Source organism: Zonotrichia albicollis, chromosome 4 (assembly GCF_047830755.1).
Source record: "Zonotrichia albicollis isolate bZonAlb1 chromosome 4, bZonAlb1.hap1, whole genome shotgun sequence".
Lineage (NCBI taxonomy): Eukaryota > Metazoa > Chordata > Aves > Passeriformes > Passerellidae > Zonotrichia > Zonotrichia albicollis.
In genome coordinates, this window is record NC_133822.1 from 51,260,080 (window position 1) to 51,287,734 (window position 27,655).

Here is a 27,655-nt window from a genome sequence, read left to right on the forward strand (position 1 = left end):
ATACGTAACAAGGCTAAACACTAGTACTGAGTTTTTCTCAGTTTTTCTGCAGGCACAGCTGCAAACCAAATGCTCTAAACCATTTTTTCCCTGCAAGAAAGGGGGCAGAGGGAGCTAAGACAGAAGGATAAATGTAACTGCCAGCACTTAAAGGTCTTCTGCAAGAAGAGAAACACACACTGGAGAACTTAATATCTGTGTAGTTGGGAAAGACACAGAAACAATAACTATCAGCTCCCCTCTTTTCTCTTTGCTCAAGGGGACATAGCATGCATTTTTTAACTAAACCTCAAATACAAACCAAAAGTAACATCCTCATCCCTACAAAGAGGCTTATTATGACTGTTATTGCTGGAAGGGGCAACTCTTGCTGGCCACATGACTGTTGAAATCTGCATTCAGCATTGTTTGGAGGGGGTTTCTTTCTCCTCTCTATAAATCATCAGCTGAGAGCAACTGGTAGTAACTATATGACTAGAAATACTAGCTGAGTATTTCTGATGCTGCAGAGTCAGCAATACAAATGAATTTGTTCCAGCCTAGTAAATACATACTTAAATATGTACCCTGCAACACCTCACTGCAGTATTCTTTTGGGAAGCAATACTAGAGCAGAATAAAAAATTTTAGTTATGGGGAGTGGGTTTTTTGTTTTTTTTTTTTTTTTTCCAGTCCCTCTTGCTAGGAATTATGCATTTGCACAACTTACTACTTATACAGATAATATTTAGAAATACAACTCATACAATAACATTAGAAAGATGTGTATGTTTATAGGATCTGAATTAAGACATGGACCCTTCTCCCATGTCATGATACAGTAACTACACTGAGGCAGACAGCAGATAGGTATTTATTCCCACAGTACTGTCACACACGGATCCTCCTCTCTAAGGGCCAGGTGGCAGCCAGTGCTGGCCAAACAGGTTACCAGATGAAGTTCAGGGACACTACACAGTACTCAGCAGCTTCCAGAGAACACCTGACGTTAGTGGGAGGCTGAAACTCAAAACAGATGAGAAAAACAAAAACTGAGGAGAGTGTCAAGAGAAGTACCCTGGAGAAGCAGCCATGACCTGGTACATAGCTGGTCCCAACCTATTTGCTCCAAGTGCCCAAGCTCAGGTGTAGGAAGAGGGTGTGCCCGGGCTCCCTGCCAGACTTTGCAAAGGAAACTGAAGTTCAAGAGAGCTCTTGCACTTCCTCAAACGGGAGCAGGAGTTTCCTAAGGGGCAGCTAGAGGGTTTCAGTTTAAGCACATCACAAATAACCTCAGAGAAACAGAAACCAAGATTGGCTTTCTGCAGCAGAATGCAGCCTACAGGAATGGCTGTGGGCAACAAATGATGTTTTTTGACAAGTACCACAGGTGGACCAGAGGGCAGCTGACGTGTCCAGGCTGTCAAAAGCAAGTTTATAACCAGGTTCCTACAGCACCAGTAATACCAACACTGAAATGCAGTGGGGAAAACTACTAAGAGTTTGTAGAAAGAAACAGACGCTGAACAGAAAGAAGGCACTGATGCCGGTGGGAGCAGATGAAGAAGTAGCATAAACAAAACAGGCTCGCTAGCCTACAGTTTCCAAAGACACCAGCCATCTCTACAATGAGATCCTGTGCTTCAGAAAGAGGGAAATGCGGGGGGATAGACTGCTTAGCTAAAAAAGTGTGACGTTTACCCTATAAGGTTTAATGACTGCTCTGGGTCGGACACGTCCTCCACTGAATTTCAATGCTGCCCACACAAGGGGTTGGTTCGGAGTTCTGCTTTGTATTTAATTAGTTCTTCACCTCAAAGCCCCACTTGCCTGAGCCTGAATGCTTAAACCAAGCCACTTAAACACTTCAGAGGGCCTTTCGCTGCCAACAAACCAGCTGAAGAGGCTGTCATTCACCTCAGAACGAGCTCCGAAAGAGGAGGCAGAGGCGGCAGCGGGGCCGGCAGCGCGGTCACTCACCGCACAGACAGGGATGTCTGCTCACATCCCGGCCCGCAGGCAGTGGGGGTCCCTCAGCCCGGCTGCCGAGAGGGGCACGCCGGCAGGGCCCCTCCAGCGACCCCCGGTGGCACGGGAGCCCCGCTGGAAGCCCGCCGAGGGAAGCCCTTCCCGGCCGCCTCCTCCCCGCTCCGTCCCGCCGCCCGGGCGGCTCCGCGGGTCCTTCCCCGTGGGGGAGGGGGCGGCGGACACGTGGAGGCCGAGCCGGCGGGAGCCGAGCCCGAGGGAGCCGAGCCTGAGGGAGCCGGCCCGGCCCGGCCGGCAGCAGCTGCCCCGCGCGGCGCAGCCGCCCCTCCTGCCCGGCGCACGGCACTCACTTGTGGGGCGGCGCGGCTCTTGCCCGGCGGCCTCCTGAAGAAGGAGGTGCGCGCGGTGAAGAAGAACTCCTCCGACTCTTCCTCCTCCAGGCTGCTGTACCCGCTGCTCATGCTGCTGGTCCAGGTCATCGGCGGCGGCGGGGGCTGCTGGTGGTGCTGGGGCCGGGCGGCGGAGAGCGCCGTCCCGGCCGCCGCATGGGGCCCCGCCGCTGCCGCTCCTCGCCCAGCCCGCGGGGTCCGGAGAGGAGGAGGAGGAGCCGCGGCTCCGGCGGCCCCGCTCCCGCCCTCGCTCCGCTCCCTTCCTGCCGCGCGAGTTCCCGGGCAGCGCCGCCCCCGCCCGCCCGGGCAGCAGGTGAGGGCTGCGGGCGGCTCCTTCCTGGCTCCGCGCCCCGCCGCGTCCTGACCCCCTGCCCGGCTCGGGCCGGCGCCTCCGCACCTCCATGCTCATTACAGCAGCGAGGCAGCTGAGAGGGGCCTTGCTGAAGTGAGAAGTTCCCAAACCTTTCCCTAATAATTACTCAGTTTCACTCTTCTATGCACCGTAAGCATAGTCATTTAAAAAACTACTACGAAGTACTGGGGAGAGCTTTTCCCCTACAGTTCTTCCAGCGATCCATGAATTCCGGCTGAGCAGTCACAGCCTCCAGCTCCGCAGCCGCCGCCGTGCCCGGCCGGGGCCGCCCCGCGCACCATCAGCAGCACACGGACTATTAACTCAATGGAATTCATCGCCCCAGGATGTAGCGAGGAGGGAGGCTTGTGAAGACTCACCAGGAATTAGATATGTGTGCAGATAGCAAGAATATCCAGATCTACAACTGGAAAACATATTTAAAGCACGAAAGTGCTGATAAGACACAGGGGAAACATCAGACTCATCACTACTGGGGGGAATGACAGACAATGCCTGAAGGCCAGATCACTCCGTAATTACCTGCCGGAGAGTCTCATGTCTTCGCTTAATTTATCTAGGGCTGGTGACTGTCACCGACAGGATACCGGGTTTAAGGTACGGCTTCCTAAAGCTGTGCAGCTGCCCGTAAGAGCAGATTTGCCTTTCCTGCACGCCCTTAGCCCGGTGTTCCTGCTGTGCCCCGTGCCACAGCGCTGGTCCCATGGGGGGAAGTGAGTCACTTCAGCCACTTGCTGCCGGAGCAAACCCTGAGACATGGGGATCAGCAAGGCGATACCTTTCTGCAACAGCACAGCCTCAGATTAAATGTATTTGATGTTGCACGTTAACACATCAGTTCCCGTGGTCTCAGTACTCAGATACAGATGTAATCTGGGACATCTCCTTTCCTTCTTCCTGCTCCCCATTTCGTTGATCCCTCACACACTCCTCATTTGCTGTGCGTGGCTGCTTCTATCCCAAAAGGAGAATGGGTCTGTTTATGCCAGTAAGTGCTCCTCCTGGACCGGGTATGCCTTATATATTGATAAAGTCACCTCAAAACTGGCAAAACCACTCACACTGAGAACCAAAACCGGTCAGTCAGTTGGGAGGTGTTAAATCCTTACCTTCCCATAAACTCTGATTCTTCCAGATTTTCATATGGAGTTTAGCATCTGGCAGATTAGAAGGTATCATGGCTTTTAAAAACAAATTATTGAGTCTAACAGCATAGATGCAGATGTGTCAGTTTTTGAGCCTACTTGTTGGCACTGTAAAGCCCTGTGGTATGCAAGATAGCTGCAAGATAGCTTTAAGTTGAATGCCAAGTTACTTGAATGCGACTAAAATGTATTAAAATGCTTGTGTAGACAAACAAGGTTTGTGTTACCTGGCTTGCTGAGCCCAGCCCCATGCCAAGAGGAAGTCACACCAGAGATCTGCTGGGCATGCCTCTGAACCTGTCCGAGACCCAGCAACTCCAGTTTACAAAACTTTTGGGGACCCATGTCCATGATCACAGTTAAGGTGAAGGATTTTAAGTGGCTCAGGTGTGATTAAAAATGGCATTTGTGTTTTCAAACTACAAAGGTATTTTTATATATTATCTGCTGGCACACTTGAGGGACTCACCAGGAACAAGGGGCACTGTGTGTATAGCTTGTTTGCTTGGCTGCAGTCTCAAACCTGATAGTGTGTGGGTGGAACTTGAGGCTGGCAAAGAGGATCATTGAGACAATAAGCTGCTGCAACAGAGCTCAAGTTCACCTGTGCAAGATCAGTTGCAAGTCCTGGGCTCAAGTTTATATATTCCCTAGCAGCAAGGCATGGCATTCACCTCATCTGTAAAGCATCATTTATACTGATAGCACCAAATTCACATTATCATTTTCTCTAGCTGCAACAAAAAACAGTGAAAAAATATGTCTAAGTTTTCTGTGATATATCTTCCAGTATGAGTTCAATCCTCCACTGTAGCTCGGTGTTTAAGACTACTAATTTTGACATTTTTTACTTTAATTTTTTTTCAAACGTGGCACTGACCCAAACAATTCACATCAAGGCACAAACAGATGTGATGCCTTTCAGTGTTGATTTGTTTGGTGCTTGAAAGCAACATACCCAAAAAGAAGTATTTTTCAAGGGTGATACTTACAGATCAATTGGTACTCTTGTGGATTGCACTGTCCCCTGGCTACTCTCTGCCTATATTTTTAAGGTTTCTATCCCCTGATGAGTACTCTTCCACATTCTCAAATTGACTTTTTAATCTTACCTAGAATTTTAATCTTACCTAAAATTGATTCAAGGCTCTTTGTTAGGTGCTGCACTGAAACATCTACACTACAACACTTGCACTACTTTTGGTTTATTCTGACAGGCCTCTTAAATAGTCAACAAAGAAAATGCAAACAGCACTTCATAATGAAAATAAAAATAGCCATGTGTCAGGATAGTAATAAGCTTTCTGAAAGCATACTTGTTCTTAGGGAGAATTATGGATTAATGATTAAGTAAAAAAATTAACTTAAAGGCCAAGGAATATGGCCTAGGAGTGAGATCTGAAACACAGAACATTACGAGGCTCTCCATCAGTCCTTCTGAGAAATAATCCCATCCCACAAGAAATAAGGCTGTCAATCAGTTATCATAGGATCACACAGGCAGTTGCAAGAAGAGAAGAGGGAGATGCTTTTTTGAGATGAATCATTATGTTCAAGTAGCAAGTAGTGCTACAAAGGCACCCATGAAGAAAAAGAGAATGAACTATTTTAATTAAAGCTTGATGCCATAGATAGAATTTCATAGTATTTTTAGACTGTAGCCGGTTAAAAGTGGTGGCTCAAGTAACACAACCTAAAATAGTAATAGGCACTCTATTTCAAAGCAAGAATCTCATGAATAAAATATGAATAAAAAGCAATCACAGACAAAGATAACCTGTGTGACATACGCTGATTTGTTGTATAGGAGGAAAAACAATAATTTAAATGACTGTTCCTTTCTAGGATAAAATTCAGTTTTAAAGCACTTTGTGGTTTTGGAGAATCAGTCGAGAGAAATGAAATATCAAGCATAGCTTCCAGAGAAGTGAAAGCTGACTTCTTAAATGCCAAAACAGCTGTGAATAGCTTTATGAATCGGGCAAGAATTAGGACTTTGAACTACCCTAACTGAAATAACCCTTAGAACCAGACATCAAATTGCACAGAGGTAAATTGCTTCACAAGGTCCTGCAGCTTTATTGCTTTATTTGTATCAAAATATCACTCTACTGAAGTAATCAGAACACCTCAGAAAAGTATGGTTGAACAGGATTACACGGGTTATTAGTTCAGTCAATTCATCTCCTGCTCTGAAGAATAACCAAGTACTTTACACCATCCCTAACAGTCCTTTAACTAAACCATTCTTACAACACAGTATGGTGCTGTACCACCTCCACTATAGGCCATCCTTTCCACTGTTTAAGTTATTTATTGAGTTAGAAAGCTTTTATTAACCTCTTATTTTGCATCCTTAACCCTGCCCATTTGTTTCTTAACAAAAGAAACAGAGGTAGAACAGTTCATTGCTGGCTTTTCTGAGAAAACTTTTGGGTAAGTGAGGACTCTTTTTGTTCCTCCCATTCTTTTTCTTCCCAGACTAAACAAAGGGACAACTGATAAAACATCCTATGGAGTTTACATTAACTCCATTACCAACTGCATGATGTTTACATGTTTCTAAAACATCCCCTCAGCCCTCTGACAGAGAAACTGGGAGGACTCATTGAAATGGGAAAGCTGCAAAACATTGACTTGGCCAGTAATTCTGCTTTGAGGCTTGGGACCAAGCTGGTCACTGCTGCACACAAGCCTTGGTCTTCTCTCCAGGCTTGTGCCAGACCACATCAAAGGGCATTGGGTCAAAGGAGCAGGAAAGAAAAAAGCAAGGTATGGCCTGGGTCGGAGGGTCCTGTGGCATTTAAGACTACATTTCTATTATAATTTAAAAAATAATGTGGAGATCTCAAGAGAACAATTCCTCCTTTTCTATCTTGCCTTTTAAGTCTCTCCTGGCTGAAATCCTGCAAGGGTGCTTGGACACCCTGGCAAGCAGGACCTGTGGTGGCCCCACAGCCGTGGGCAGCAGCATCCTGTGGGTGGGAGCAGTGAAGGGAAGCAGGACATGGGCTGAGGGAAGGAAAGGTCATCACTGGGACTAAACTCCCTTACACCCTCTAAGTTTGCTTTAGTATCCCTCCAGTTTCACCAGGGCTTTTCAGGAAGAGTCTCATTAACAACCCTTGCAGTATTTTATTCTAGCTGCTATGAATTTGCCAGATGCCCCCAGCCCCTGGCTGTTTCAGGAACCCTTTTTGTAATTTCTGGGGTGCTGTGAGTCTCTCTACCCTCTCATTTTCTGTCTTCATATGTCTTTGCAAACCCTGTTCCTGACCCCAGTAGTCTTATTGATGATTAGTCCCTATGGGACAGACTAAATCTTAGGATATGTTTAGGAGTGAAATCCAAAGAGGTTCCTGCTAAATAGCACATTAGATTTGGCTTCTGTGTAACACATTTAACTGGGAAATATAATTATTCCATTATGTTAGTTATTTAAATTATACTCATATAACAAAAAACATGTCCTAAAAAGAAGTTGCAGAGGAAGAAAGACAGCTTGTAACAGACTGTCCCTTTAAATCTGGAAAAAATAATTAATTGTGTGGGCTTAGTTTTTTCTACATTCCAGCTGAAAACAGTAGTAATTTCAAATGATCAAAGAAAAGCAATAAATTTGAAATACAACCAACACAGACCATCTACTCAGGCCTGCAGTCTCCTTACACCAGTAAACTTTCTGTTTACTAATTTCTCCCATTTGTCTTGAATTAATGGCTCAGGTCTGTTTAGTACCACTGGCAGCAGTGACAATTATCCTTTGATTCATACCCCAGCAAGTTGTTAATTCAAACAAGATCATTGCAGCCACACAGGCACATGAGTGCAGACTGAAAACAAACAGGAGCCAGGTAAACAGCCTCTCCCCATCCCATGGTGAAGAAATGCCTTGGGGTACTTGTTATGGCAGTCACAACCTTAGACAGCATTGTCAGGAATCCTTTTCTGGCTCTTCAAATTCGTGATTCTGCCCAAACCTTAAGCTCCTTTGGTGCAACTTTTCATCCAAAATCCTCAGAAAGAATGGGATATAGCTGGAAATGAAAAATAACCTGTGTAATCACTTATATGTGTGCACATTGTCCCTCACCAGATCTCTGTTTTTCATCTACCATACTTGGACTGGTCAGATGATAACAGAAATCAGAGTCAGTTCACCTTTCCCATCCCAAGGTTTGTGCTCAGACCAGCCAGACCTACATTAGTTTGAAGGGGGAGAGAAAGTGAATGGAACAAGAAGATTTGTGCTTGTCTCCTTTCTTGTGATGCTACAAATATATGGCCACCTACTTAAATCCACAGTTTGACTGAAATCAATACAGCTATTCATAATTTCAAACATGCACATAGTTTGGAGGATTCTTTATCTTGTTGCTACCTAAAGCTATAAAGATAAAATTGTACCTTTCTAACAGTTTTGGAATTACCAACATCCTTGTGTTAGAGTCTGACAGCTTTCCAGAATATTCTACACCTTTTTATCTCAAACAGATATGTCATCAATTCTGCTAAGCAAGATGACTCAGTGTTGGCCTGGACAAGGCTAAAAGTACACCCTTCCCCAAGGGACTATTTCTGCAGTTTGAAGACACTGACATGGAGTCTGGCCTCATCATGTGGTATCAGCACTCACCTTCCCACATCCTGCCCTGCCCCAAAACCCACTGGGACCAACTGAAAGACTCCCATTGCCTTATCAGCCTTGATAAGGCTGATAAAGCAGTTCTTTGCTGTACTGGTGTGCATTTTCCTATCAGTATTTTTGCATCCCAGTTAGGCAGAAGTGCGCTCCAAAACAGATAGGCATGTTAGTAATTTTCCTTTCTTCCTCTCCTTTTGATTATAGACTGCATTATTAAACAGGTACTTTCTTGTCAAAGATCCAAAAAAGTAGATTTTATAATACAAATTATGAAAAAATACTTCATATGTCTGAAATATGTTTAATCAGGGGGCTTGAGAGAGCTGTGCACATGTCCTGAAGTGAGAATTGCCCTGCCCTTCACTCTCATTTCCAAGGCTGGATCAGGGATATGTCAGTACTAGCAGGAACTCAAAGGTGAGAGCCATGTTCCATCTGGCAATCCATTCCCTGCAGCAACAGCCTTTTTAGCTTATGCTAAAAGCCTTTTTAGCCAGCCCCAACAATGTCAGACAAAGTCTGTCAGGACCCAGATGTAGCTCAGACGCTCCAGCTCAATAACCAGGTAAATAAACATCCTTACTCACACAGTCCCATTGATGTGAGTAGTCAGACATGAGTATAAGCAAACATTGGCATAAAGGAAGCTCAAAGCCTTGGGAGTGCTGTCATCCAATTCTCTGCAAGCATCCATGCCTTGCCAGGGTAACCAGTAGAGCTATTACACGAGAGAATATAATCTCAAGGAAATATTCTATAACAAAGTACAGAAAACAGACATTCTCCTACTTTTATTCAGTTCCTAATTGCTAACAGTGTATAAAAATACTCGGGGCAGTAAAATTAACTAGGACCTTCTGTTTTAAGTATGGAAACCACAACTGTGGAAGCTCAGCATGCTTTGTGGATACCAGGAAAATGTGAGCCCTAATGTACTGTAGCTGCAATCTGATTCCCAGCATCTGTCCTCAGACTGGTGAATTGGTGGGGGAAGGGGCCTTCTGGTCTGGGAATCACATCCCAATTGTCATTTCCTAGACAAAGAACTAGAAATTGTCTTGTCATACTGTGTATGAGATGACATTTTGCTCTGCTTAATAAGTCTGACTGCAGTAGATCATGGAAATTCCCTAGAAGCTGCCTGCACAAGTTTAGGACTTCCTAGTAAATCATCTCAACAGCAGACTGTGAAGACAACTGTCCCAGAAAAACAGTGCTGCTTGACAGGACAACAGATCTGACAACTTGTTTGCTGAAATGGCTGTCTAATCCGTCCAGTCCGCCCTTAGCTGGAAAAATCCGGAAAAAGTCTCCTTGAAGTGCAGTGCCCTGTGCCTGTGGAGCCAGCCCAGCCTGCCTGCCCTGCCTGCCCGCTCCCTCCCCAGCTCACCAGCCCAGCGGGCCATGGAGGAGCTGCCAATGCAGGGCGATTGGGCTTTGGCCTCTGTGCTTCTACAAGGCTGCCCAAGATCAACATTTTGCACATTTTCAGCAGGGTGTGACCACCTTTGAAAGTTCTGACCTGAATCAAGCTTTCTCTTAGCTAAACCTCACTAACTCCTTTGATATTTGGTCTGTGTCCCATTCACTGACCCAAGACCTCTCTGATTGCCGTCTTTGCTATCACGCTCTTCCTCCCTCACTGAGAAAGCACTGCTGCAAAGAGAGAAAAAAGTAAGACAGTCTGAAGAAGAGACAGAAGAGCAGGAAGAGGGAAAAGTTTGAAGTGAGAAATAGGCAAGTCAGCAAAGTAAAACCCAAATTAAAAGGTAATATTTTGGAATAGAACTAAGTTTTCCTCACCAGAGTTCCATAAAATTCAAAAAAAAAACAAAAACAAATGTCTATGGAGATTTCTGTGTGAAAAAAAGAGCACATGTTTAGGAAAGCTGAGATGTACATTTCTAATTTTGAAGGAAGATTTAGAGAAAAAACATACTGAAAAAAGTAGAAATTAAAATAATTTTATTGGTTTCTCTGGGTCTGCATTGAAGGCACTTGAGACGGTAGTTCATGTTCACACTCAGGTGTTTATTGTTTCTTATCAGTAAAACAGTCTCACTACTGTGAGTTCTGCAGCTTTTCATTAGAAGGCACAAAATGGCCAACAATCTCTTGTTACAAGGTCTTTTAAGACTAAACTATCCAATTAAGAACTGACATCTAGATTATTTTCCCTTTTAACCCAATAACTGATCCCAAAGAGCTGCAATCTGGACTTTTCTGCCCAAATACAAAATGCCACCCAAACCCATGAAGAAGAAGGAAGAAGAAGCATGAAGAAGAAACCCAGGACGACACGCTGTGCCCTCCATCTTGCTTTCATCCACAACATACTAAAAATCCCAAACCCTAAATTTCTCACCAAGTGATACACCTACACCCCTCTCTGTAATCCATTTCAAACTTTTGTGGATTCCAGTCTGTCTTGAAGTCTAGGAAACTTTCTCCATGAATGAGGGTTAAAGTCAGTGCTCCCCTGGGGGGCAGACAGAGAAATATTCCTGGTGCTCTGGTTTCCACATAATTTAAAAGGTAATCTATGTGAAAAGGCAGCTAAGGAAAGTATGCGTATCAGGGCTGAGAAGATACTGGAGAACTAGGAAAGAGAAAACAAAAGGAAAATATGATGCTTCTAATTTTCTTTCAAAATTATGGAATGATGTGCACACAGCATCACAAATCCTCAGTTTAGGAGATTTAACATATGGAGGGAAGAGAAAGGCAGGAAGTGGATGTCTACATCAATGAGAAGTCCAGCAGAGCTGCAGATCACACGGGGCTGTAGCCTTGCCAGAGGCATCCTAGCTCAGTATGGCTCTTGCTCTCCTCTGCCTACATTTTATCAATCAGACAGCACTTTGGGGGAAAAAGAGGTGACCAGAGGGGAAAAAAACAATATATGCACTTAAATGCAGTAGGAGAACCATTCCCACCCCGAGGGAAAGAAGCCATTTATGCCCCCACAGACTGCCACATCTCGCCCTGCAGTGGGTGAGGAGGTCAGAGCCTGAGCCCTGGGCTGATGCAGGGAAGCTGACATTACTTTTTTCATCTGTTTCATTAACAAAACCCCCGTGATGTTATAAAAAATAAACACAAAGGGGATCTATTTGGGTCTCAAAGGCATGTACTTGTAAGGTGGGAAATGCCTCTTTCATGACTGACTGCCTCAAGCTTAACATATTCCTGCAAACCCTTCATGCAGGGCATGACCAAGACCCTCATTACTTCTCTAGCCTGCAGCAGAGGTCATACATGGGTCAGTACTGAGGTCACAGAGGAAATTATAAATCTAGCAATTTATATCTTTTGTCTATTTGCTATAGGTAGTATTTTATATATAACATGTACATGACCTTCAATTTAGAGGACTTGAACCAACATTGCCAAATAATTCCCTTTCCCAGCTCAGCCCCAGGGTCTGGTGTTCTGAAAATCTTATTTCACATGTTAGTTCATTTGTGAGCCCTCTTTACAACAAATCAATACATTTCCTTCAAAACAAACCCCAGAGGTTCTTCCAGGGGTAGTCAGCACCAGAAATCACATCATGAGGGGCAGTGTGGAGCCCCCCAGTCTTTTTCTGCATTTCACCATTCTCTTACACTATCCCAACCAGTGTCACTCACTCAGCCCCCCCACATATTTTCCAGGCACTTTGAACAGATAAAACACACATGCCATACCTGGAATCCACACATACAGGCATGTAAGATGCAGCCTGCTCTGAGAAATGTGGGCGTGAGGTGCTTTATGGGACCTGGCCAGATGCCAGAGGTCACTCCCTAGGATGGAAGCCTTTGCCCACTGAGACAAATAACCATGGCTGGCTGAGGAACCATGCTGCAACTACTCATTACTTTTCAGACTTAACTTTAAAAGAAAAATATTTAATTATTTTAATTTTACAGTCTTATGTTTACATGGTTTATGTTTACATTGTCTAGAATGTTAATCTAAATGAATGTTTTCTAAAAATTAGTGTCTACAACTTTTTTCCAGGGAAAAAACCCTATTCCTACAAAATAAATTTATTTTCTTATTTTACTGAGTTTGCATGGTTACTCTTTCCTGTGATCTGAAGAGGGAGGATCTGAGGTTTTAGTGCTGTTGTCATCTGTATGGACATAAATGGTGGAGGAATGTGTTAAAAAGAGGTTTTATAGTGCAGAGATTTGAATATGAAACTTTGCCAGTTGTGGGACACAGCAAATTGTACAGCAATCCTACAGAAGCAACATCTCTGGTATTTTCCCACCACAGCAACATCCAAACTCTAATGCCATGGCTGTAGATTGATTTTTTATGGCTTTAAAGAGTGTAAACTCTGAACTTCTGGAAACTAAAGTAGTAGTAAATTAAATACAATTTTTATAAAGTCATGTGTAAGTGCTATCCAAGGCTTTCAGTTCAGACCCAGCCCAGGCTCAGTGCACTCAGGTGCTGCTCCTACAGAAGGCAGGGCTTCAGTTTAGCACATGCAGAGGGGCCTTACACAGGAGCAGGCTGGATTCAAGTGCTGCCTCTCCAGCATGACCTGTGTTTCATGAAAACTCTGTACATCCAAAAAGGAGGCTGGGGGAAGGGAAGCAGAGGAGCAGAGCAGATGTGTCTAACTCAGGCTGTCTTACAAGCCATGGCTCCAGCATTTGGTACCAAGCATATGCTATATTTTCTACTTGAAAGCTGGCTGCCACTTCAAATGAAAATGGTTTTGTATGTGCTGCACCATAAAATTACACAGACACACAGACAGAGAGGGCCACTCTAACTAGCTGTTTACCTCTGTGCTTCTACCACAGCACATAAGTTATAATCGGAGGAAGGAAACTCCTAGGAGATGTGAAGGCTTTAATTGTTTCAGCATGCAGATGGTTTGCATTACAGCAAATCCACACAGCACAAGGTCACTTCATAGTTCAGTAATACTGTTTCAGCAAGTGAATTTAGTTTGTTTACACCTCTTCTGGGAAAGTTTTAACTGCTATGTAACTTATTTTATAGATATTTCTAGACTTTAGAAACACTGCAACAGGTGAAACTGGAAGAGCGTAGGTTGCCACAGCCATCTCCCTCATGTCTGATGCTTAGCAATTTTTAGAGCAGCTAAATATAGCTTTTTTCCTACAACATTTGAACAACATGTTTCATCACGTTCTCTTTTCTGTCACTGACATAGAAATGCTCTGTTCCAGGCTCACAGAGACATCTCCCACAACTCCAATTTCCTTCGCTGTATTGAGATGTGCCACACAACCTGTGCACCTAGAGATTGACACAAGTAGTTACTCCTACCCTTAACTAGCAGTCTGAGCTGCCCCTCTCAGGGAAGTTTATGTTCCTTCTGCACAGGCAGCTCAGCTGTTCCTGAGGCAGCTGCTGAACCACCTCAATTTAGGGCTTAGATGGTTAGGATAAACTGGAACCAATTTTTTTTCCTTTTTTTTTTTCCTTAATAGAACCAGGCTGAAATCTCCCACAATAGAACAGCTGCCTCATCAGCTGAGCCACCCCTCCAGGCAAAACTGAGCTTTCCAAGAGGAAAACAAGCTGGGTACTGGGGCAGCAGGGGACCACCATAGCAATACTGAGGTAAGATGTCACTGGTCAGAGCTCAGAAAGCTCCATGTAGGAGAGGAGCACAAAGTACACTGGGGACAAAGCACCCGACTGCATAAGCCACAAGCACTTCCTTTTATGCTGTTTACCAACTGGATCCCAGATCTGTCTGGCTAGCTGCCATTACAAAGGCAATGCCACCAATGCCAACTGTGAAAAAACTGCATCTGGCATGAACAGTGCATGGCTTTTGTTTTAAAAAGGACTTTCTTTGTTCCTCACACCTTGTCCTTGAGTTCTGCTGGTCAGTGCTTATTCTCATCAGCCATACACTGTCTCCATCATTCAGGCTCTACCTCTTGTCCCACAGGAGCAGTGCCAGGCCCCCTCATCATCATGGGCAGCACCACATCTCCACACCTGCACTCAGTGTCGGGAGTGCCAGACCTGGAGAGCAAACTGCAGCAACACATGGCCAAAGAGAGGTTATGTTCCTGTGTCTCAACAGATGTACAGATCTATGTCCATATGCGCAGGTAACTTAACACTGTGGGTGCTCCTCCCCTCCTCTGACATGTGACCACATTAGCAGAGTCACAAGATAATGGAAATCTTTCCATTGGTTGGACCTCAAAGACAGTCAGTGGTGAGTGAACCTGCAGTCTTACATGCAGACCTCAAAACATATCTGAAACATCACTTATGATAGCAGCAGAACAATGTTAAAGAGTTCATGCTCTGTGCTGTATGCATTAGGATATCTACCTTCATTTTCTTTGGGCCTGAAAGTCTTTATAAAAACCCTTTGTTTCAAAGACCTGTTTTTAAATTAACTTACAAAAAGTCTGCAAAACTTTTAAAAATATTTTTGTGGCAGAGGTGTGAGGATTTGAAACACAGAGGCACACCAACACTGCAAGCCATACCTAAGAATTTCACATCTGTCTCCTGGAAGCAATCTCCTGCCACAACCCCACCACACTGCACGCAGTGGTCCTCGGTGTGGCCTTAACATCTGCTTCAGCATCTGCTCTGTCAGAGGAGCTGCCCCTGTGTGCTTGGCTGCTTTCAAGGGCCTCCTGCTGTTGCTCAGGGTGGCTGGCAGCGCTCTGCAGATGCAGATACCCTTACAAGGCAAGGCTGCAATCGCCCCTTCCAAGGTGGGGCTGCGGCAACCACAGCCGCCACTGCACATCCCTGATCCAGCTTTCCTGGGGCCATTTAAAATAACTTTGGGAGGCAAAAGGCAGCCCAAGCTTTAGGTCTAATGCTTCATGTAGATGATAAGCTGAGGTGCACTTACAGGACAGTGAATAGAGTTTGTCTAGCTCCTAACTTGGACAAGAGACTGCAGGCATCTGGGCCAGAAAGCGTGCAGCTGCCAAAATTAAGCAGGCAGCTGGAACCAGAGCAAACTGCCTCTAGCAGCCCTGCCAACAGATTCTGCAGGTCAGCTATTGAAATTATTTGCACATCAGCATATTTCAAATTTTGAATGCAGCCTTTTGTGAAAGATCACAGTGAGAGCATTTGTAAAGAAGGGGTTGTTCTCAGACAAAAACAATTTCCTAAAGAATCTATTTCCTTAACATCAAAAAGGTGGAAGGTTTTCCTAAAACTGGCACCAAGAGCATATCTGTGACATGGAGATAATTACTGGAAGTAACCAGTGAGACTGCCAAATCTGACTACAGCAGAACTGCCAGATTTTTTTCCTTCTTAACTGATGCCAAAACACACAGGTGACTTATAAGAAACAAAACTGTGGAGAAGAGTGTAAAATAAGACTACTCTTACACACAGCACTTTAGCACAGTCTAGAGGAGTTGTCTATGAAATGCTGCCACCATTGGACTGTGGCCAACTCATCTTAAAATTCAGATAGCCTGAGGGTGGGTGGGATGGAGGCACACATACTTTCCTCAAATCAGAGGCCCCATGGTTCAGGGACATGTCCTGACTCCCCATCAGGCAATCTCAGTCCAAAGAAGGCTCAAAACTGCAAGTTGAGGATACTTTAAAGAAAAAAAGAAAATTGATATTTACAAAATGTTAGTGAAACTGGATCTGTTGCAGCAAAATTCTGCTTTTACTGACTTTTACTGTACTCTTACTGACTCTGCTAGACCCTACATCTCCTTTTTCACTGTCTAGCCTAATCCCATGATTCTCAAGAATCCCCAAGAGTGGGGCTGCTCTGGGAGGCCTAGACAGCTTGATGGGATACAGAAGGATACCAGAATACAAAATCCAGATGGCTCATGTCAGCCCCTCTTGTCCCTTTTCTGTCTCTCTTTTCCTGGCAGGAGTTCCTCTCTCTGGCCCCACATGGGGGATGTACACATCTGACAGGCTGCTCCTGCCCTGTGTGGAAGGACCTGGCAGCAGCCTGGGGTGTGGCTGAGGCAGGGCAGGTTGTGGGAGCTGTGCAGCCCAGCACAGCCTGGCAAGTTCCTGCTGGGAGATGGAGCATGGGATTTCAGAAAGATGGTTCAACCAAAGGAGAGGGCTCCTGACCTACCCACAAAGGGTCATGATAAGGACACTTCTCAGACCGACAGCAGCCACCAAATGACAACTGAAAGTGTGGATCCTAGGTATTTTCAAAACACTTTTTTCTTCTTCATTCAGTCCAATATATTGTTCCTGTCTTTAGTTATATCTGCTGATTGTGGGAAAAATAATATGAAAACTCATCAAAATCATAGTTCATAAGTGCTAGTGCCAGAGATTTTATTCCTTCCACTCTCTCATACTGAGTTAATTCTAAATTTACCTTCATCTGTAATCCTCAGCTTTAAGAAACCAACCTTGCTTTCTTTCCCCAAATGATGGATTCTTTAACAAATTCAGGGATATTCACAGAAGTTACAGGTAAAGCGTAAAGAAGAAACAATCAAGTTCTCAGAACTCATAACTCTGTGCCACCTAGTGCATTCATTCACCCATAACATTTTGCAAGAAAGAGTTCATCCTCATTGTGGTAATAGGTAAGGAACACAACTTACAACCATTTCTAAAATCAGGTTCTACTTCTGACTGCCCAGACTGAGACATATTTTGAGGTAAAAAAAAAAAAAAAGCAGGTTTGCATGACATGGGCAACTCCCTCCTCCCAAAGCAATGAAGAAAAGAAAACCAGAGGCAAAAGACTAAAAATTAAATCAGCACATCTGAAAACTAAGTCCAATTTTTCTTGCTGAAGGCCATAACTAATCAGTCACTAGTAGAGCAAGGACTGCAAATCTGGCTTCCTCGGCCCCTGTTTCATGCTCTAATTCCCACCTCCAGCAAACTGCTTTATAATAATCATAAGACCTTTCTGATTAGTCATATATGCAGATAAGGAAATTTCTCTTCAAGGTTTCTGTAAAGGGAAATGTTACTCAGGATGGCAAAAGGAAGGTCAAAGGAAGAGAACAATGCAAATGGAAAACAGAAAACTACTGGAAAGCAATGTTCCTTTAAACCAAAGTTCAGGAGTACTGGGAAATATAAAAGTAATGTTCAGCCTTGTGATACACTGGTCTTCCTTCCCCAGGGAATAATGCTGCAGAATTTTCTGATAAGAAATTGTGATAGAAAAGCCTAGTGAAATTAAGACAAAGTAATTTTTATCCTGAGTCAACCAAGTGAGGTCAGCCCCAAGCAGGATGCATGGTATTGACTTCATCCTGCTGCCCCATGGTAACCATCACCACTGCTTTGTTCTCACCTAGGATTGTAAAGCAAAATAATCAATGAGAGTATGTATCTTCCTGTCTGTCAGAAAAGACAAAGCCTTAAAAGGGATTTACCATGGCTACAGTACGCACTCGCAAGCATCAGCAGAGAAAAAGATGGACAAGTATAAGGTATGATTTAGGCAAATCAAGTAATCACATCCAGTTATCCATCTTACTGCAACATATCAGCAGGCAAAAAATCTGAAGCAGGCATGAGCAGCTTTCTTTCCATGGGTTCCCAAGACTAATTGAAATACATGTGTCTGAAGATCTCTTGAGATCCCGTGATGAGAGTTTTCTTCTCAAATGCAAAGGGGAGGTAATTTTTCCATTTTTCTCTAGGGGTTATCCAAATAGGGCAGGCATGCAGAGACCAGCCAGGTTTATTTTCTCAGGAACTGTCCAGTGTCCAAGCATCACGGCTCCAGCATCATCTGAGCCAGGAGCTGATCCAAAATTCATCCATAGGAGGGGCCTCTTCATTAGGAATCAAGGCATAAGTCATAAGTAACATGAAGGTCACAGATGAAAGGTGATCAGGATGCAAAACTACTGTTGGATCGAAAATCCCAATTGGGACATCAAAACCATAATGTAAGGTGTGTATCTTGAAAGAAGTGGTAAAGGGACTTTTTCTAATTTTTTGAAAGGTTTGTTACATGTGGAGATTCTCAGTTCAGTCGAAGAAAGAACAGAGATAATTTCTCCCAGGCTGAGCCTGGGAATCTTAGAGGAAAGAATTAAAACAATCATTATCTCTCTTTCTGAAACCATTGTTTATAGTTATGGTTCTTCACAGTGTGCTATTCATAGTCACCAATCGTGTGAGATGTTTCTACTTTGAGACCAATCAAGTATCACCTTAGCAAGTCACATTATAAAAGACTCACTACTTTCATTAAAGTTAGCCTTTTGATCCACCTGAAGACTGGAGCCTTTCTTTCTGCATCAGTTACATCATTTGTGAAATAAGCATTCAGAAAAAAAAACCCAAACAAACAAAAAACAAACCAGCGAAGCAACCCAACAAAAAACCAATTGCAACTGATTATCAGTGTATTATTTGTGGAAGAAACCAGATCTGAAAAGCTTGTAGGAGTATACATTTTGTATCTCTGCCTCTGTGTTCCCAAGAAACTGTACAACAGCCTTTTCTATCCAGGCAGCTTTTTTCACTTGGCAGTAAAGTATCATAAGGTCTCAGGAGCAGGGTGCTGAATCCCCAGTGGACCTTATGCTGCAGGAATGCAGGCTTACCATAGCTGAAATAAAAAGGGAGGAGGGAACATGACAAACTAGCTATTGCTTGAGATGTCCTGCAAGTGCTAAGAGAACCCAGCGTGTTTTCATCTGAGACAACCAGCTACTTCTTCATGCTTTGGGCAGGAACAAGACTACTCCCCAGAAGTTTAACTAGTGGGACTTCATGGTCGTGCATTTAAATGGCATGCAACTGGTGACAGCTTCCCCTTTCCCAGTAAGGATATTGAAGCTTTAGCACTACATCACTGAATTTTTACACACCTAAACACACTATTTGCAGAGTAAATGGGGAAGGTTTAAGCTCCTATCCCCAATTCCTGTGGAGCACACTGATATGAGACAACATATACAAGAATGGAGCTTCACTGTAGAATGAGATCCCTTGGAGCAGGGGAACACAGAGTGCAGCACATGCACATAGCTGGGGAGAAACCGAACTCCCGAGGATAAGTGGGCTCTTCTGCACTGAGGAAGGGTCTGGAGGGCAGCTTTTAGGCAGTACTACTAGTCAGAGGAAGCCATGAATCAGTATGAAAAAATGCTACCTGCTGTCATTTGATTCCTGCACTCTGGGAAACAAGACTTTTCATTTCTGTAAGAAAAACAAACAGAACAGCATAGGGCTCTCTTGTCTACCTGATTTCCTAACAGCTGTCTTTGTTACTGTTGGTTGGCATGCTACTTGGATCAAAGACTGGGAACAAATATTTTCCTATCTTCACCCGGCAATGTTATCATTAAAAATAATCAAAAACCACTCCCCACCTTCCTTCCCCACCAGGGAAGGTTTTGCATCATGCCCTTCCTGCACTGAGTCAAAAGGCAGCAGCAATCTCTTCTGTGTATATTTCCAACAGCTGTTAATGCCATATGTCAAACAAAAAGGCTGAAACTCTATTTAAAAAAAAAAAAGGCAGATAATGTGAAGCTGGAAGAGTATTTGAGAGCATGGGATATGAGTTTCCCAACAGTTCTGACTTTCTTTTCTAATCAGTTCTCACTGCCATCTCATTATTTGCTCAGGGCAGGTCTATGTGGAATGAATTAAGCAGTCTGCATCATATCACAAGCCCAGCTACCTTCCTGAATATTCAAATGCAAAATAAAATCAGCCTCTTAAGTAAGTGCACTAGAAAGTGTCTGATATTAAATATCTCTTCAGCCCCTTGTTATACTTCACAGCCAGTCACCCCTTTACCCCTGTGGACTAATAAGTTAGGACAAACCTGACATGGCTGCTGGTAATTCTATTTAGAGTGAGGTGTTTAATGGATATGAAAAACATAATCAGGCCATGAAGGGTGGAATGAAAGCCACTGTCACTCTGTTTGCCAGCCTGTCTCTAACTGAAAGGCAAAGTTCAGTACTCCATCTGTCATCTACAGCATATGGACTTCTGAGAAAAATCAGTGTTAGGACTGCACTGAGACACAGATTTGCAGGGCCCAGCATTTACACCCCATTTAACAATTTCCCCACCAGTGCTCATTTTCTTTGCATGTGTTGACAGTTCAGTAAGGCACTCAGGACACTATCATGGTCAGTGATCTATCACCCAGCAACTGTGCAGCTTCCACATACCATCTAACCTACAACATAAACCAGCAAAAGACACATCTTCAAGTACACCAGTTTAGATGCCACATCCATTTGCCTTCACATGCCACATCAAAACCAGCTGTCCTCGTGGCTGCTGTCCTGCTCTGCATGTTGAAAAAGGTAAGACAGAAATGATCTCTGATCCCTCTGCTGCAAACAGTCACAAGCCCAACCAACAGGCCCCACACAGAACTGAACATTTTAGAGGATCAGTTCTCTTTGAACTTCTTCTGCAATATGATTCAGCAATGCTATTTGAGTACTGGAGAACCACCTGGAACATACAGGACCTGCAAGACTGCATTACCTGCATTAAATTAGCAATGTTATCATCTCTGCTCTGCTGAGCCTGCTGAGATACTGGGAAGATATTAATAACTAAATTAGGAAGAAAATTGGCACAATAAAAAATATGTTACGTATTTTACATCCTACACCTGGCACAACACTGACAGCAGTGGAAAAGATTGTTAAAAAATATGTGTATTAGAAATAAATAGTGGAAAAAGAACATTGATCTTACAATGGCAGCTGACAAACTGACAGGTTGAGGCTGGCTATATTTTAGGGAAACAAATTTTCTAGGAAGACAATACAAACCTCTTGAATATGAAAATACCTAATTGTACAAAAAATCAAATGCACATTTTAAATGTTCCCCTTGTCTAATAGGAGCATTTTTCTCTAATTTGAAGCCTTGTCTGCTTCTTCAATGGAATTAGAAAATCAGAGCTACAATTGATCTGGTTGCTAAACAACTGATAATTGACCTTCTCCAGGTTTCAGTAATGTGTGCTTAAAGCAGTGAGCTTGTTACCTTTCTGTTTCAAAGGTTGGGCCTGAATATGAAGCAAGTACTTAAAATGGAAAGAAACCCCCAACAAGCCCAACTTAAGATAAAAAAGGTTAAAGACAGATTTACTGATAAAAATGTGTGTTTTTTAAAAATAAAGTTTAAAAAACATAAAGGCGTACAAACACAATTCAGATTGTTTCTGTGGGCTGAAAATTTCCACCAGGAAGCTGAAATTTATTCTGTTAAAAATATCAATTCTAGTATTAACTCTGTTTGGTGATATCATGGTGATATCATACAAGTCCCCTCACCACATGCCACATCCAGTCTGTACTTACAGGGCTTTGAGGTCTACTCAGAGTTCTAAAATCCTCTCCTTGTTTAAATGTGTCTTTTTATTTATCCTACTTGCAATATTCAACTACTGCCTCAGTCCCCATCAACCCCAAGAAAACCCAACAGACTATTCCATTATGCTTGTACCAGAGAATACTGAAGAATATCTGATAGAGTAAATTCAACTCTATAAAATGTTGCAATAATTTATGGTTTAAAGGCCTTAAGTCAGCATTGTGCAAAGCCCATTTTAATAATATTCCTTTAAGGGAGGGTTGCAAAGGGTAGTGCCCCAGGAACTGTTGTGGAAACTCTCAAATTATTTTTTGAAAGCTTGGAACTAATTTCTAGTTTATATAATTGATCAAGCCTTTTATTCTTGCCAAATATATTTACCTAATAGTAACCTGGGTAATATACATAATTAGAACTGAAATCAGCTTCAGTTTTGGTTTCAAAGCTTTCGCAGTTACTGTCAAAATTTAAAATTTGCCTCGTTTTTCCTGCCAAAACAAACATAATTCACTTTTCTTCTTGTCCTTTCAACTACTACCAAGCATAACCAAGTTTAACATAGATTTGAAATGTGTGAACCATAAGCCCCATGCCCATTGTACAGAGTACACACCATTACCAAGAGTTAGTAGAGGAAAGCAATCAATAGCTCAAAGGTAGCTTTTATTATTAATCAAGAACTGCACACACCTATATCTGCTCTGTCTTGTCAGTTTTTTCTCCATGGGTTATTTTTGAAGAAATGTTCAACAACCATATTTTTTAAGGGAAGGAACTGAAACCACTTTCAGGTACATTTAGGTGACAACCTCAGTGCCCTTCCATGTCCAGAAGTTTCTGAATTAGCACTGTGAGATCCTCTCATTCTTCTCTGTGGCATTCATGCAATTTGAAGCAATCCGGGGGTATCGTTATCCAAGTCATTTGCAACACCCTGTATCTCATTCTATACTTTATCAAGTGCCTCAGGTCTTGTACAAACTTCAACTCTGAATGCCCTCTGTCTTTGAGAAAATTTGATTGTAGTGAGACCTCTTTGGGAAGGCTTGTCAACTTGAAGAAAAGAAATTCTATCTGTGACTTATGCATAAAAAATTGTCACTTTTTGATTCATCTAGGATGACAGAAAAACAGGAAAAAATGAAAATCCACATAATGGCTTTGATACTTCCTAGACTTGAGCAGGCCTAGGCATGTCAGTCAGAGCTGGGGTGCCTGTAACTGGCAATGTGGTAGCACAAGGAGGATTGCTGGAAAGGAGCTTTATTCATCCCAGTCTGCTTGTTTGTGGAAGAAATTGGCAACTCTTTCCCCAGCTTTTTCTGAGTGCTCTGTACAACACCACAGAGAACCTATATACATTGTTTCCTCTTTAATCTCTATAGCAAGTGTGTTCAGGAGGGAAACATCTAGGGCCACACAATTTTCACCTGAGTTATGTATTTCTGCCATTGGGTACTTGCAGTATGTTTGACTTTCTGAGTTTCGTTTTCAAGTATTTAACCCCGCTGCCTTAGCGATGTGTAAGAACAGCTTCATAGTGGAATTTCCTTGACCTTTTTATAATGAAATATTTATGTGTGTATATATACACACTGAGAAAAAGAAGCTCAAAAATTAGGTCTTTTGAGCTCCAATGACTTGCTAACAAAGTCAAGCTGTGTGACCACATTCCAGATTCTGAGACTGTTTGACCACTCCTGTGTGCACCCAAGTGCTCCAGTTGCTGGCAGAATTGCACAGGAGGGAAATCCACTGGAAATCTGTAGACTCTCTTTGCAAAATCAGCAGTTAAGAGCCTGTAAGAAATTCCTCTTTCCCATAAGGGAAATCTTAAGTCTAGATTCTCAAACTGTGTCTCAACATGACATTTGTTCAAGGTTATTTGGAGTTTAAGGTGTTCCAGCCACATCACAACACCCAGCCCCTGGTGTGCTGACAGCACTGTTTGCAGGCTGTGTTGAGAACTAAAGAGCTGATTGGGCTTTGCAAGGACAAAGGTTAGAAGCTACAACGTTTTCCTGACCCATTTTGAAAGAGCATTGTCCAAAACCAGCAATCCTGGTGCCACTGGGAGTGGAAGAGCAAGGGGAACACAGAAGAGTGTAGAGGCATGAACAAGCACTCAGGACCAGGAGCTTCAGCTGGGCACCAAGCTCTGCTGCACTGGGGGCACCACCAGGTCACTGCAGCAGAGTGAAGGGCAGTTTGTACCAAGCAGGAGATAAATTCACACTGCCTGCCCAATCTGAAATGTTGTTAGAGAGTTAGAGTTCAAAGCATTGCCTACTGTCATCACAAAGTAATATTCTCTGTGTTTGAAGGAGCATATGCAAATACAGAGGTGCCATGACTCTTTAACCTGTACCAGCACAAGAGTGCCAATACAATGACTTCAAACTAGTGCTTTAGTGTTTTAAAAGAATGCACTTCAAAACAAAGCAGTTGTCCCAGGAAGAAAAGGCATGAATCCCAGGACTGTATATAGTCTGTTAGCAATACTAAAAAATTTGAATGTTCCTGCAAAATCCCTTCACAATTTAAACTGATGTTCACTGTATAGGTGACGCATTCCCAAATACATGTGTGATCTTTGCAACTCTGCATTTGACTAGCATAGCTCATGCAAAATTAACTGGTTTTGCATGTCATGTGATTTTCAAAGTCATGATATAGATAAAGCAAAAGCAGGCATCACTGGGAAAAGTTCTGTGCCAAGAATCTAATGCCTATTTTAGCAAAAAATGCAGTGCAGCACACAGCTCTGTAAAAGACAGCAAGTGGCACTGAGAATCCAAAGTCCTCAATATAAACCCTTCATAATGTTTACTTAAGAAAATCTCTGCTTTGATCTGGTGGACTGTGTGTTAGGTTGGCTCCTGGAGTGCCTCTCCTCAGAGGCTTCAGGAAGCAGCTCAGCTTTCACCTGAAGTGGAATTGATCCTTCTCCTATGACTACTCCCTGATATCAACCAAAACAAGGAAAGTAAAGACAATTGGAAGATTAGATTCAAAAGCACACAGTCCTGCATCTAAATAAAACCTGCAGACTAGACACCATCCACAGAGTAAGAATGCAAGAATAATTTTGTAAAGAAGATAGGTTCAGTCTTTTTACCATCATCTTTTTCCCATCCCCTGACCCCTTCACGACCTTATACTAAACACCTGTTCAGTTTTATACATGAGATGCAGGTTCAAACATTAAACAGAAAGTTAAAAATCACCTTTAAGTTTGATAAAGTCCAGGAAATTTTAGCATGGAAGAAAATAGTAATTTTGAGAAGGCAGCTGAGCTGAGAGTTGTGTTTAATTAAATAGTAACCTAATGTCAGCTTTTGCAACAATGTCCCATTCAGAGATATTAAAATTATTTTTTAAAATTCTAATTTCTTTTTTACCTACAAGAGAAGTAGACAAGTCCTAGAAAGACAAAGTGGTCTGAGCAGGTCAGTAGCAGAGGAAGGAGCAAATTCAAACCTTGCAGATTCCTGTGGCAGCTCCGTTTGCTCTGTGCATGTGGGACAGCCGTGCATAAAGAAAATGACCCAACAGGAAACATTCCAGGTTTTCTGCATGTAAATGGTTGCTGCCTCAAAACCAGTGGATGATGGATGCTGAAAATAGCATTTGAATCCTCATCTTTTGTGTATCACTTGTCAGGCACACACTGACCCAAACAGCTAGTGAGGAAAGAGATTTGCAACAACTGTCACCCACTGCAAGCAGCCAAAGTGTGGCTTCTTCCAAGAGGAAGGAAATCAGTAGGAAAAAACAGTACTTCTTTGATGCAGGCTTGTTGCACACAAACAAATGCACATGAAATTTGGCTCCCCTAAGTCCTGTAAGGCTCAAAGAGCAAGAAACTGTTTCCTTGCTCAGTATTCATACCCAGGACAGCACTTGCTCTTTTATAGATCTCTCACAGGCAAGCTGTGCGTGTCTTTTTCAGTAATAATTATTTTTAATGCCCTTCTCTCTCTGCTCCCGTTGTATTTTCTTGCTGACAGTCACCCACACTTCCAAAACCTGTGTTGCCCTGTGCTTCCTCCTCTCCATCACTGCTGCTCTGCCTTTCAGCATCTGAGTTATTCCCATTCAGTCTTCCCAACAGCAAGACACACAGAGCTCACAGAGAGGCACCATGTCCTCAGTCACAGTTTGGGGGGGGCTGGACAGTTGGGTGGAGCTTCTACAAAATAAAATGCTGCACTTGCAGGGAAAATTCAGGGATGACCTGGAGGGCACACACCAAGCTCAACAAGGGTGCTCAGAAGTTTTAGAATCATTAGGGTTGGAAAAGTCTTCCAAGATCATCAAGTTCAACCTTCAACCAAATACTACTAAAGCCACTAAACCATATTGTGACGTGCCATGTCTACTCATTTTTTGAACATTTCCACAGATGGTAACTTCACCCCTTCCCTGGGCAGCCTGTTTCAGGACTATCCTGAACAATCACTCTAGTCACTAGAAGCCTTTACACATCTTTGTGTTACTAAATATTGTTTTTACTTAGCTGGATTGTCTTACTTTTTTGGTAGAATTATCATTTCATAAAAATTGGTTTTGACATAAGTCTGTAGCAAGTTCCATTTTTTCTCCTGCTAAAAAAATAAAATTATAAAAATGCTTCCTGGAATCTGTCTGACATGTCTATGGCAAGTGCTGAGGATAAAGTCTAACTTTGTCCATCACAAATGTTTCCCAGCTGGATTTTAGGCCTTCTGTATATGCTATAAGAATTTTGCTTAACAGGAAGCTGGAAAGGAAAAGCATTGCACTATTTTTTAATTTGGAATTCGCTGAAAAAATACTTCTTTGGTTGATTCACCAGTGAGTAAGTGATCATCATAGAGGAATATAAGCACTGGGTTGTATCTCAACTGTGCATTAATATTACTTGCTGCTTTTCCCACCAAGTTAAGCCTGCTTTTCTTTCTGTGTCTTCAGACTATTTCACTGAAATGGCAGTGCATCATCTTTAGTTAGTGATTGTGTTGCTGGGCTTCAGAGCTGACTCAGAATAAATTTTTGCAATCCTCAAGGAGGATTGCCTTGCCCTCCCTAGTATTATTTAGTATCTGCCTTTAAATAGGGCTATGGCTACAATCACCTGTGTCTGCATATCCCACTAGTGGTAAATTAAAGTACGAAGATAGTCTTGACTTTGAAGACAAGTGGCATCTGTTTGATTCTTCAGACCAGACTGATTTCAGAAAAGAAAAATTTAAAGCAGAAGTTGCTGTCTACAAGGGGTATCTGCTGTAGTGTGTTAATATATTTATGGAGCAATCTCTCGTGTACATAATTGGGCAGCTTGTGAGGGCAGTTATACTCCCTCCACTATATACTATGGACAACGCCACAAGAAAAAAATACACAAGAATTATAGTTTCTTGCCATACAAAATTGTCTTTTAAGACCTTAGTAAGATACCAAAATATGCTTAACTTAAATTAAAAATGTTTATTCTGTACAACATTATTGGAAAAAAAACCCCAACACAGACCCAAACAACCCATCCCACAAATCTGCTAAATTATATCCCTTGAGTAGGAAAAGTGACACAGGGTGTACAACTGGTGTGTGTCAGAACATTAGTTTAATGAACTTATGCATCTTATGGTGGGGTAGAAGGATGGGAAGAGGAGACTTCTTGGAGACAGAAGTGTTTTGGGTGGGCACAAATTTTACAGTTGGTCACTTTTAGCATGGTGCAGCCTGTGCTTGGCAGTTCTGTGGATAATGAAAGTCAGGGTAGGCTGTTCTATCAATCTCTCTTGATTCTTACAGTGAACAACATAAATTCTTACAGTGAATAAAGTGAATAAAATGAGCA

The 27,655-nt window shown here is 42.8% G+C and overlaps 1 protein-coding gene across 5 annotated transcripts in view; it reads right to left on the bottom strand.

The window, feature by feature from the left end:
- Positions 1-27,655, bottom strand: part of RASSF3 (Ras association domain family member 3) — a 104,870-nt gene that overhangs the window by 50,882 nt on the left and 26,333 nt on the right. The window contains exon 1 of one of the 5 annotated variants that reach the window (XM_074539797.1): positions 25,294-25,508. The exons of 3 other annotated variants lie outside the window; for them this stretch is intronic. In XM_074539797.1, the coding sequence (XP_074395898.1) occupies positions 25,294-25,332 (39 nt within the window). In that variant the 5' untranslated portion in view covers positions 25,333-25,508. Of the gene's footprint in view, positions 1-2,315; positions 2,605-25,293; positions 25,509-27,655 lie in introns of those variants that run through there. One more of the 5 variants, XM_074539796.1, reaches the window with a different exon arrangement.